Genomic DNA, 12,146 nt, shown 5'->3' on the forward strand with positions numbered 1-12,146 from the left:
GAGGGGGACTAAGAAGCCTTCTTTTGGGATGGCAGCTAAATCATGGTGGATTTTGTACATATGGGAAAGTTTATTATCAATACATCGGAGATCAATGCGACGAAGTTTGAGGGATTGTAGCATATCTGTGACACTGGAGGTTTGACGGTAGTCAGCCTTAATCAAACGAGCTGCCCGTCTCTGGACACTCTTTATCTGGTCTATGAGGGTTTGGGTATAGGGCGACCACACTTCAGAGCCATATTCCAGCTGGGGTCTAACAGTGTCTGGTAAGCCATGGACTTATGGGGTTCAGATTTGACCTTGATGTTTCCGCGCAGAACCCCTAACGTTTGATTTGCTTTCTTTGTTGACCTATTGATATGGGCGTCCCATGACAAATTATCTAATATATACACGCCAAGATATTTGGCTGAGGTGTCTGATTCGAGTAGGACTGCATGGAGGTAGTACTGGTGGGAATAGGACGTTTCCTTCTTGTGTCGTGGATAGTTTGACATTTTAAGGGGTTGAATTCCACATCCCACTCTAACTCTCACTCCTCTAACATTTTAAGTTCATTGGTTGGGGGTGGGGTAACTGATTCATTTAGAATTTACAATGTGAGATAGACTGCTGTATCATCTGCAAAGAGGCGGACTTTGGAGTTGATATTTTGTGGGGGGTCATTTATATAAGCTAAAAAGAGCAGGGCACCAAGGACGGACCCCTGGGGAACACCAGAAGTGACTGGGTTGACATCTGGACTGGTGCCATTCAGGACAACTGATTGGATTCAGTTATCAAGGAAACTTAATCTACTTGAGAGTCTGACCTCTGACTCCATAACTGTGCATTTTTGTAAGACTTTCTCGTGGCTGATCTTATCGAAAGCCTTACTGAAATCTAGTAGTATGAGATCTACATGTTTCTTCTGGAGTGCGTTAACCAGGTCATTTTCTAACATTACTACTTAAGTGACACATGATTTTTTCATGAAATTCATGTTGTAGTGGTAGAGGATTCTGTGGCTGGTGAAATGTTTTACAATTAAGGAGGAAACAATGTATCAATTTTGCTCTCCCGTACAAATAGTGAAATGGACCGCAGGTGGCTATATGTACGGCGGTTTTGTATTACATTGTAATGAAGTCATTCAACTGGATTAATAGTTTTCGACCGATGGTCAGTCCACTCTTCTCTTTATTTTTTTTAAAGCCATTCAAAGAGAAAGACGAAAAGCATGGATGAAAGCGGAGCGCAGTGTGATCCATACTGGTAAAACATTAAGATTTCCTGGCACCAATTATCTGTTTTCAAAATTGCTACTTTCGTAGGTTAATTCGGCATGTCAAACTTGAACAAAATGAGAAGGATTATTTAATCTTTTTCGTTGAGATGTAAATTTCGTGGACTGATCCAAAATCCCGAATTACTGCGGAATTAATTGATTTCACAGTAGAGAAAGGCTAATTTTAAGCCTATGTGCACTATTGTAGCCATCGTATGGTGTCTATTAGTTACAGAAAGCGTTCCGTTATATAGTTGAATAACATTATTCAACTCTATCCAGTGGAATAGCTGTATTCAGCTACATCCAGGCCATACCTCGGGGGGCACTTTCAGTCGTGGCTTATATAAGATACAGATATACATACGGTAATGAAATATTAATAATGAATACGGCTCTCCCGTATGAATAATGAAGTAAGATAATGCATAAGAGATACGGAGAGATACGGTAATACAAACATGTTGTAAATGTGCTCTGCTTTTTTTTTTTTTTTTTTTTTTTTTATTAGAATGACATTTAACGAATCAGTTTTCCGAGTTAAATTCGTAAACTTTTAAAGTGTAAAGCATCATTTAGAGTTCAAGACAAATGAGAAAACAAGAAGTAGTCCGTGATGATACTGATTAGGCTAGTACAAATTGATTGAGAAATTACAAAAATCTAGTTGATTATTTTAGTTTAAGTAAAGGCATACAAACAACACATTGGATTATGTTGTAAGTCGTCAGCTATTGAGTTAATATCTACTGGGTCAGACTAGATTAAAATAAAAGATCTGAAATGCAGATATTTTTATTCTGAAGCCGGATTCATATTGTCAAAATTAAACAAATGCCAGATCCGTCATGTTGCGTCTTTTACGGTTGAAAATTGTTGTAGAATGTGCCTAGAGCTGTAAGCGTCGAGCTGCCAGCTTCGAAAAGGCTCGCAGATGTCTTTATATAACCATTATCGTCCGGTATTCTTGCCATGTACCACGCATATCTGAAATATTTGATTCAGATTATGAGTTATTAAAGCCTTAAACAAAAATATAAACGGTACAATTAAAGAAAAATACGCAAATGCACATGATACTGATAAATTGGTGGATTTTGGCTTCTGAAAAAAAGTTAAAGAGGACCGGTATGATAAGACTTGTAGTCACTCCTGGTTCATAATGTATGGGGCATATTTCTGCATACGATAACCAGATAAGTTTCGCGAAAATGTATCGAATTTTCAAGAAAAACATAAAAAATTTCGTGAAAACATATAAGCTTTTTTTCGAAAGATACCGCAAATATTAAGTGGATAAATTTGTGTTAGTGCCCACTTCTGCATAAGAAAACCAGATAAATTTTGCGAAAATGAAACAAGTTTTCATGTAAAACGGTAAAGTTTTCGTGAAAATAAAATATTATTTTCGCGAAAACATTTTATTTTCACGAAAACTTTAACGTTTTTCATGATAGTTTAGTCCATTTTCGCGAAACTTATCTGGTTTCCCTATACAGTAGTGGGCACTAACGCAATCTTTTTCCATTTAATATTTGCAGTTCTTTTCGTGAAAAGCTTTTATGTTTTCGCGAAATTTTTACTGTTTTTCGTGAAATCTCGATAAATTTTCGTGAAACTTATCTGGTTATCGTATGCAGAAATATGCCACCATAATAATGTTTTCAGAAATATCATTTATAAAAAAGAAACAAGACGTGTTAATACTGAGAATGGTTAGATACCTGCTTTTATTAGGTCAGATACGACAACGACGTCGTTTCGTTTTATTTCCACAATAAGATATTTCCTGGTATGTAACAGCTTATCCTAGTGACATTTTCAAGAACAAAAGCTAACGAATGAAGAATTTCTGATGTCATGCTCTGATTGTGTTGCGAAATCAATATATTTATTCTATATTTATTCTAAATATACTCTAAACTTCAAAAGAGTACTTAAGGTAATTTTACTGAAGTTAATATCGAATGCAAATAACAAAATGGCGGCTTGGCTGTTCTGTTGAGTATGTGCTGGTTATGATATCAATGTAGTATCATGTATAATATTTAAGAATAAAATGCTATTTTTGTGCGTTTATACCGGTATAAACAACACTGGGACTTCTTTCAACTCCATGTATCGCGCTAGAGGTTCTTGCATGATTAAACTTTAGCCTACTGGCGGCAAGTGATTTTGCCTTTGCGGCCAGTGCAGACCAAGATCAGCCTGCACATTCGTGCAGTCTGATCATGCTCTGCAGTGCTCGCTATTCAGTCAGTAAATTTTGATTGAACACCTTTTTGAATATTAAATGGTACTGTCCAAATTGAATGATGGACCAGTCCATTTTAAAAATTTAGAAGGCAAAGGATTAATAAGCAGTCCGAGTATGATTTATACTCAGTTCTTACATATATCTTGTTACAATAGCTTAACACAAAAACAAATGGTTGGCTTTCTACGAGTACCAGAAAAACAAAATACATGTCAAGATAACCGTCTTTTCCACATCTAAAACAACAGCCAAACAACGTCCTCATTCAATTGAAACTCATCTTCCGATAAAAATACAGTTCCTGGTTCCCCTTTACTTTTCGTGCCCCTCCCCCCACCCCGTTTAGTTTGGCTGCCGGGGTCCTGGGGCGGTGCACGATTGTTTTATCCTGCTTATTGGTGTGCGTTTGTGTACTTGTGTGTCTAAAGCGGTGCCCTGCAGTGTTCGTATATTTTCATTGTCTGTTTTTCTGTTAGTTGGGTGTGGTTATGTGTTTATCTTTGATATATGAGTGTCCGCGCTATTGTGGTTTACGTTGTAGTGTAGCTGTGATTAAGGAACGTGGCATTCCCTTTGTATATTCATCCTTGTTCTACTTTCCCCTCTAACCTCCTCCCCCACCCCCTTTCTACCCCTTACCACTTCCTCACCCTCTATCTATATTTGGCATTAATTTATGTGTACTTGTTTGATTTTTGAAGCAACCCGTCTGTAATATTTTTCCGTTACAGTTCTTTTTATTGTGGGTCTACTTTGCAAATGCGTGGCTCTGAGCCTATGTTTTTCGTGCTCCGTGCTTCCGAGAAATCTACCCTTACCTATTATCTTTTGTACGACGTATTACCGCCCGAGTGTATGAATAGTGTTAAAACACGGTTTTGCTATAAATAATTTCGATTCTAATATGCCGTTAATCTAAAACAGTAGATAAAATATAGAAGCGCTCTTTCTTGGTCGCAACAAAAACTTTGACGTCACCGCACGTTAACGTGACGTCATTCTAGAGACAAGCATATTAGAAAAAAGTTATAATCCTAAACCAAAAAGGTGCATGTAATAGACGGACAAAGAAAAGATAGTATTCTCTGGATAATACATGCAAACATTGGGAGACGAGACATTTTAGAATAAAGATAATCATACTTATGAATAAATGTTGCACTTTCAAGTCTTGGTAAGATCTCTTGCATGTAGCTCAACACTTTAGCCGGATTGTTCTTCTTATGTCTACAAGCGAACTCGGTCAGCCAGATTGGTTTTCCGTACCTATCGTAGATCATCTGCAAGAAATCCATTGTTTTGTCAACTCCGCACCAGTATGTATGCGTGGCAATGTAGTCAACTCTGCAGTCTGTACATAACGCGAAGAACTCATCTAGCCATTCTGTTGTATTACCGTTACACCCAGAACCACATGGGGCAGCGCTAGGTGCGACTAAAGCCAGACCATTAGAATTACTTTCAAAAGAGGGCCATGCTGCGGCTGCTTCTGCCGGTGTAAGATCACTCTGTGACTGATGATTTGGCTCGTTTGGACCAAGAAGAACACCTGCATTACTGACATCTGTGTGACACGTGTAGTCTGTATTCCAGTAGAAACCCCAAACCATAGGGATAAAAGTACTTTCATAGTTGTCAATTACCGAGGTACAGATACCATTGTCATGATAATAGTTCAAGCTACATCTCCAGTCATACCTGTGAATATAAATATAGTTTAAATTACAACTGACTATGTTTGGACTTATTTCTGTTATCATGTCCGATCCTTTTTGGATCATAGATTCGTTTAACGTTTCTATTTAGCAGGGTTTCACTTATGCAAATGCTAGTGGGAGTGAAGGTTGTCCGCATCCAATGATCAGACTTAATCAAACCGTTTCTACTATTATTTGGCGGGAACACCTTATTCAAGTTTGTCTTTGTGAAAGAATCTAAATGTCTTTCAAGTTTATATATGTTAAATGATATATAAACGAGGATATTGTTAAAGCCACAATTGAAGCAAGTACAGATAATCTTTAGAAGATCGGGTATTACATTATAAAATACAGATGTCAATGATTTCAATCGAAAAATATGGTCGATCCCCAGTTATATACGCTCAAACAATTATAAGAATATTTCTGAGGAAGCAACAAATATTTCACTTTTTGTTGTTTTTTTTTTTTTTTTTTTTTGTTTTGTTTTGTTTTTGTCAACTAGTAAATTTAACAGCATTTGTTTGTTTTTGGGTTTAACGCTGTTTTTCAACAGTATTACATGTCATGTAACAGCGGGAAGTTAATTTAACCAGTGTTCCTGGATTCTGTACCAGTACAAACCTGTTCTCCGCAAATAACTGCCAACTTCCCCACATGAATCAGAGTTGGAGGACTTATGATTTCAGACACAGTGTAGGTAGTGAAACTAAAAATACAAACTTCAAGTGAAACAATCTATCTTAGATGTATGTGTAGTTAACTGCATCAGTACGTAGACTGAAAAAAAATCATGTTCTGAAAAAGAGTTAAATTTGAGCTGAAAAAAGAATATCTGGAAAGAAATGGAGACAACTCCGCTAAGACTTTATTGTAGGCTTAGGTGGCTATTGACCTAAGACCTCATGCAAACTATGCACTTTTTACCTCCAGATAGAGAAAAGCATGCATAATTACCACATGGATTAGCAATCTTAGTAGAAAATTATGTAAAGATCAAATATGTTAATGCCCGGGGGAAAGTGTGACATTTTTTGTGGTGAAAGTTGTCAACAAGCAGACGATTTTTTTGAAAACGTCAAACCCCAGAATTTCACAAGGTAAAATATGCTGAAGGCTACTGCTGGAAAGAGAACAATCTACAAGCGTCAAAGTATGGGAAAAAATATCTACAAATATGAGAAAATCAAAGAAATCAATTTCAGGACTGTTAGATGCATGACTGTCTTATCATGCATAACATTTTACATAGATAGGTTACTTTTCCTTTACACTGATATAACATGGACGGTATTAGGATTAACAAACGATGTTTACTCAACAATTTCACTATATAAACAGATTGTTTCCCTTGTGTAAAGAAGGCTTAGGGTAAGTTTGTACACAATGTCGTTTATCAAATAGTCACGGAGAACATACGCCCGGCCCGAGGATCGAACTCACCACCCCGCGATCCGTAGACCAACGCTTTACCTACTGAGCTAAGCGGGCGGGCAACATTTAAAATGATTATTAAAACTATTGACACATGTATTTGAAAACATTTGGTGTGTATGGGGAGAAGATCTACACTACTACAGTAATTTAACAATCATATATATTCGCGACGGACTAATTTTCGAAGATTTCGTGTTTGTGTTAGTCCTTTATTTAAGCTATGAAAACAAGATAATCTAACATTTATTTCATATTTATTTCATATTTATTTCATCGCTTTATTTTACAAAAATTATCGTATTACAAGAGTATAATATATATCGTATTACAAGAGTATAATATATATCGTATTTTACAGTGAAAAATATCAAAATATACCCTTTACTGGTATGAAACTATGAAATTGGCAACTTCAGTCAAAAATAAAATTCAAAGAGAATTTGTTTGTTACACATGTAAGACCAAAATATCTTTCATTCATGAACACCATATCGTACATGTTCACACGTGGATATGCCGCTCGCGTAAAAATATTGCATCTGGTGTTCACTCGTGAAATATGTTTCAAGCAACATGGATGATACACGAAAGACCATTTATGATTTAACTAACTAAATTACCTTTTCGTAGGTATTTAGTTTTGTATCAGGTGTAGTCGTGGCGGTCCATGTTCGATTGCAGACGTGGTCCTTTTTTCTTTTCTTGATTTGGCATTTTTGAAATAGCTCGGGAACAAATCTCATATTTTATTATCATATATGACCAAACTTCAATTTGGAAAAGGACCATTTTAGCCAAAATCTGGAGGTCGGTGCCTTTAACAACAATATCATACCGGTATAAGGTGTAAAACACATGCATATCTCTAAATCTACCAAAAGTGATATTTTAACTTACCACCATGCGGTTAATCAGGAAAAATATAAGTGACACAGACCTCCTTGTTTTGGTAAATGTCTTGTTAATATTAAAGAACGTCTGAATAGTATTAACAGAAATCTCTGTAAAAATGCAATTTTAGTAACTGACATTTAGAATGCCTCAGTCGATGTGAAGATTAGGTATTTTGAATATTCCACTTATTTTTCTCTAGCATTGAGAGCTCAAACGAATTTTATTAATTATATGTTGATGGACTGATGCCGTGAAATAAATGTAGTCTATAATTGAGCCGCGCCATGAGAAAACCAACATAGTGGCTTTGCGACCAGCATGGATCCAGAGCAGCATGCGCATCCGCGCAGTCTGGTCAGGATCTATGCTGTTCGCTTTCAAAGCATATTGCTATTAGAGAAACAGTTAGCGAACAGCGTGGATCCTGACCAGACTGTGCGGATGCGCAGGCTGGTCTGGATCCATGCTGGTCGCAAAGCCACTATGTTGGTTTTCCCATGGCACGGCTCATATGATTTTTAAGCTCAGATTCTTAAGAACAAACTACAAAACAAATCCAACCTTTATGTTTCCACTGGCATTTAAATTTATATATGAGCCATCCCATGGGAAAACCAACATAGTAGCTTTGCGACCAGCATGGATCCAGGCCAGCCTGCGCATCCGCGCAGTCTGGTCAGGATCCATGCTGTTCGCTAACCGTTCCTGTAATAGCAATAGGCTTTGAAAGCGAACAGCATGGATCCTGACCAGACTGCGCGGATGCAAAGCCACTATGTTGGTTTTCTCATGGGGCGGCTCATATAATATTAAAGTAATTGTGATTTTTTTCATGAAAGCTACACTGCAAAACATGTAAATACTACCTTGAAAATGACACTGACAGTTCAAACGACGAGTGTGCTTTCCTCATCCATCATCATCATTCAAAATTAAGTTTGCTACAATATTTTCAGCTGATGTAAACGCTATTAGCCGCTGACTAAAAATAATATCGAACTTCAAAGAAAACAAGTATATTGTCTTTTTTGACTCACGCTTTGTTCAGTCGATCCATAACAGAAATATGGGAAAACCTTTCATTCAAAATATATCTCTGTGTTTAATGGTCTGTTAAAGAGTCTATCATATTATTATGCTGATTTTGATTTAATGGAAACAAGAATGCTGGTATTACTGAAAAACAATTACTTCATTAGTGACCGCAGGACGAGCTTTTATTTAAGCGTGCACCGTTAATGTGTACAGATGTAAACAATGGAATTTTGACTGACACTCAACCTTAATGCTAATTAATTCGTGTTGTGCTGGAAGGTATTTAGTTCCTAACGATTAATATTCCATCCGTACTTGGTTAGGCATTCTCGAAATTTACTCGAAGCTCATTTGGTTCGAGATACGCTTGCTGCTAAAAGGTTAAATGCGATTGATATTTCAATAGTCCAGCCTGTAAGTAGGTATATACTAAATAAAACATGTCAAAGAAATTTGATGAGTGTTTTCAAATTTAAAATGTTGGAAAAATTTCATTATTCTTTTTCGTTTTCATGGAATGTGCTGTTAGCAAACAGAGCCGGTACATCCCTGATCCGATGCGCGCTGAACATGGTATTGTCACGGAAGTGTTCATGCAATGTATCTGGGAACAGAGCACAGCCTTGTTATAGGTGTTGTCATTAGGTGAAAGAGGTCCAGGGTTCGAGACCCGGTAAGGGCTTAAATGCTTGTATCAAATAAGTAAATACGAACAGACATAAAAAAAATCCGTATTGTGCATTTTGGTATTGTATATTTCTAGACCACTTTCATTCAGCATGCATGACCTGACAGTTCTATAAATTTCGCACACAAAACCTACGCTTAATTTTGAACGTTAAGCTTCGGATCTTTTTCGGAAGAAGACGTTTATTTCCGAGGAGTAAAATTAAATTCAACAGTTAAAACTTAATTAAAATACGTTTTAAGGGCTGATGCACTAAATTTCTTTTTTGTCGCTTGATCAGAGTACCATTCGATGTCCCATTGACTATAAGAATCTTTCATTCGTTGAAGGTGCAGATGGAATTATTTGGCTATTGGGTAAGTGTTATATTATCTGAAGTATGCTTATTTAAAAGGATATTGTTGCCATTTTCAATTTCATCAACTTGCATGAAAGGCCATTTTTCAATGTAAACCGTACCAAGCGTTATTTCAAAAGAGAAAGAGAACAAGTTTGTCTCGGTGTATGACTAACCGATCCTTTCTATGCCCAAATTGTCTCTTACTCTCCGATAAACCGAATTATACTAGCAATATGCATTTAAGGTATCCGATCCACAAACAGGTAACATTTCGATGACTGGTAACCCCTTGGTTCTTGGTAACGTTTGAAAGGGTTGTGTCTGCTGAACAAGAATATGTAAATAAGATGACAATAAATTATATGCAAGAATCATTACAGTCAAAATTGTATGAGCTTACCAGGTATCGATATTTGATATATTTTAATAGCACTGTAATATAGAACTTGCTAATTTGTGGACCGGATACCTTTAGGCAGCTGGCCAATATTGACAATCGGTAATTTTCGGGAGATTACGTATTTCTCCGGACGACAATGTAACTCATACAAGCACCTTCACACCGGAAAATGCCGAAATCTTTACAACCATGGAATGCCATGCCGAAATCGCACGAGGAGAATGCAGTAATCGCATACGGAGATTCAGTAATTTGATTGTCATGACAGTTGCACTACCTTAAACAGAACACTCTAAAACAGTTAAACGAAAAGAAAAAGCACACAAATGTGTTCATATTTCTGAATATATGGCGGCTGAAATTAACAGAATGTGTGTTTTTTTTTTAAAAACAAATTTCCTTTAAAATGAGCCAATTCAAAATAATAACAATGGCTATTCACGTTTTAGTGATATCAATTCACTATATGAGCCGCGCCATGAAAAAACCAACATTGTGCGTTTGCAACCGGCATGGATCCTGAGCAGACTGCGCAGGATCCATGCTGTTCGCTTTCAAAGCCTATTGCAATTAGAGAAACTGTTAGCGGACAACATGGATCCTGACCAGACTGTGCAGATGCGCAGGCTGGCCTGGATCCATGCTGGTCGCAAACGTACTATGTTGGTTTTCTCATGGCGCGGCTCATATTAGACTGAACCTCGTTATGGCTCAAAGCTATTTTTTTAAATATTCTTGGAGTGATTGGAAAGTGTGTAAACCATTTTTCCGTGTGGTCTAAAATAACGTTTTTATCTAAAAATTATTTTAATAATGACATTTTTTATCATTATCTTTTTTGTAAATGTTTATAAAAGAAACATAAAACACATTGAAAAAAAAGGCGTTAAACCCAAAACAAACAAACAAACATAAAACACATGTACAAACAATCAGTAAATAGAGTAGGTTTGTTTAACAGGACGCGTATTATCTTTAGTCAAGCGCATCATTTTATATTTGAGTTCCAATATAAATTTTAGTGTCATACTAGGACCCTTTAAAGTTTTCTATTAGCTCGGGTAGAGCATAGAGGTCGAACACCGGAGGAAGCAATTTTGACATTTAGACGTGTTAATCAGTCTCCATCTTAGATCTATAATGATGTTTTCAATTTCTCGTAGAAACAAACTGAATCATTGAACACTTGTAACGTTTTGTGGTTGAAAACCAGCGTGATATAGAAACAAATTAACTTCATTACTCACCACCACGTCATGTTATCTAGAACGGTGAAGTCATCACACAGGAAATTAGCTGCCCAATGAGCTACACCTTTCTTTTGAGACGCTCCATAAACCAGTGGCTGTATACAGAGAAGTACAAGTAGTATTCGCGCTTGCATGTTTGAAAACGTCGAATGCAAACAAAAATGCGCTGCTACCCGAAGGAAATGGCATAAGTACCACTAACGCGCGTGTTTATATGTATTTTGTTTTCACCCCGAAGCCATGGTTTGGTGTATGGGGGTCGTTTCAAAAGTAACATAACACTTGTTGCTACAAAACATGTAAGATGTTTCTGAAAGGTCAATGGCAAAAAGCAATTACACTGACAAAATTGTATGAAGGTTTTTTTTTGTGTTTTTTTTTTCGCTTTATCTCTTCTTTTAGCTGACCATTGAGTCAAAGAAAAATAGTGTAATCATGACCATTAGCGATATTGAAATACTGTTGAAAAACGGCGTTAAACTCAAAACAAACAAACAGCTTAAATAAAACATCGCGATATTGTGCAATTTAAGCTTACAGAGCAAGTTAAGTATTTAATTTTAGCGTTATTTATCCAGAAATTACGTTCTTTGTTTGTTTAAATGATTAATATCTGTTGCAAGTCAGTTCAAGGTCAAATGCGATAGATTGGTTTAAAACTCAGTATCACAATAACTACCTTACATCTTTTCAAACTAATTGCAGGTCTGGCAAATTATAAAAAGTGTAAGGAATGTGGAACATCCATTATTTTTCATGAAAAGACAATCAAACCGAGTTCGCTATCATTTTGCTTTGTCGAGTTCTATGCGTCGAAAGGGTATTTTTGTAGACTTTACTGAGATATTCTAAGTCAAAACTAGTGTCCAAAGTTA

General features: G+C 36.5%; 1 protein-coding gene across 1 annotated transcript; it reads right to left on the reverse strand.

Moving 5' to 3' along the window:
* Window positions 1–2,049: 2,049 nt before the first annotated feature.
* On the reverse strand, window positions 2,050–11,458 carry LOC123535392 (uncharacterized). Its single transcript, XM_045318047.2, has 3 exons — window positions 11,269–11,458; window positions 4,671–5,225; window positions 2,050–2,257 (listed from the first exon to the last, which is right to left on the reverse strand). Exons 1-3 carry the CDS (start codon window positions 11,403–11,405, stop codon window positions 2,131–2,133), a joined length of 819 nt encoding a protein of 272 aa, XP_045173982.2. The 5' UTR covers window positions 11,406–11,458; the 3' UTR covers window positions 2,050–2,130.
* Between the last annotated feature and the right edge of the window lie 688 nt (window positions 11,459–12,146).

Source organism: Mercenaria mercenaria, chromosome 12 (genome assembly GCF_021730395.1).
Source record: "Mercenaria mercenaria strain notata chromosome 12, MADL_Memer_1, whole genome shotgun sequence".
In the NCBI taxonomy this organism is placed as follows: domain Eukaryota; kingdom Metazoa; phylum Mollusca; class Bivalvia; order Venerida; family Veneridae; genus Mercenaria; species Mercenaria mercenaria.

What these genes read in the sequence shown, in the direction of transcription:
- LOC123535392 (XM_045318047.2), bottom strand. Translation starts at nt 11,405, where the DNA reads ATGCAAGCGCGAATACTACTTGTACTTCTCTGTATACAGCCACTGGTT. An exon ending in CTAGATAACATGACGTGGTG is followed by an intron (nt 5,226 to 11,268) that starts GTGAGTAATGAA and finishes TTATATTCACAG; the next exon opens with GTATGACTGGAGATGTAGCT. An exon ending in AGTGCAACATTTATTCATAA is followed by an intron (nt 2,258 to 4,670) that starts GTATGATTATCT and finishes CAAATATTTCAG; the next exon opens with ATATGCGTGGTACATGGCAA.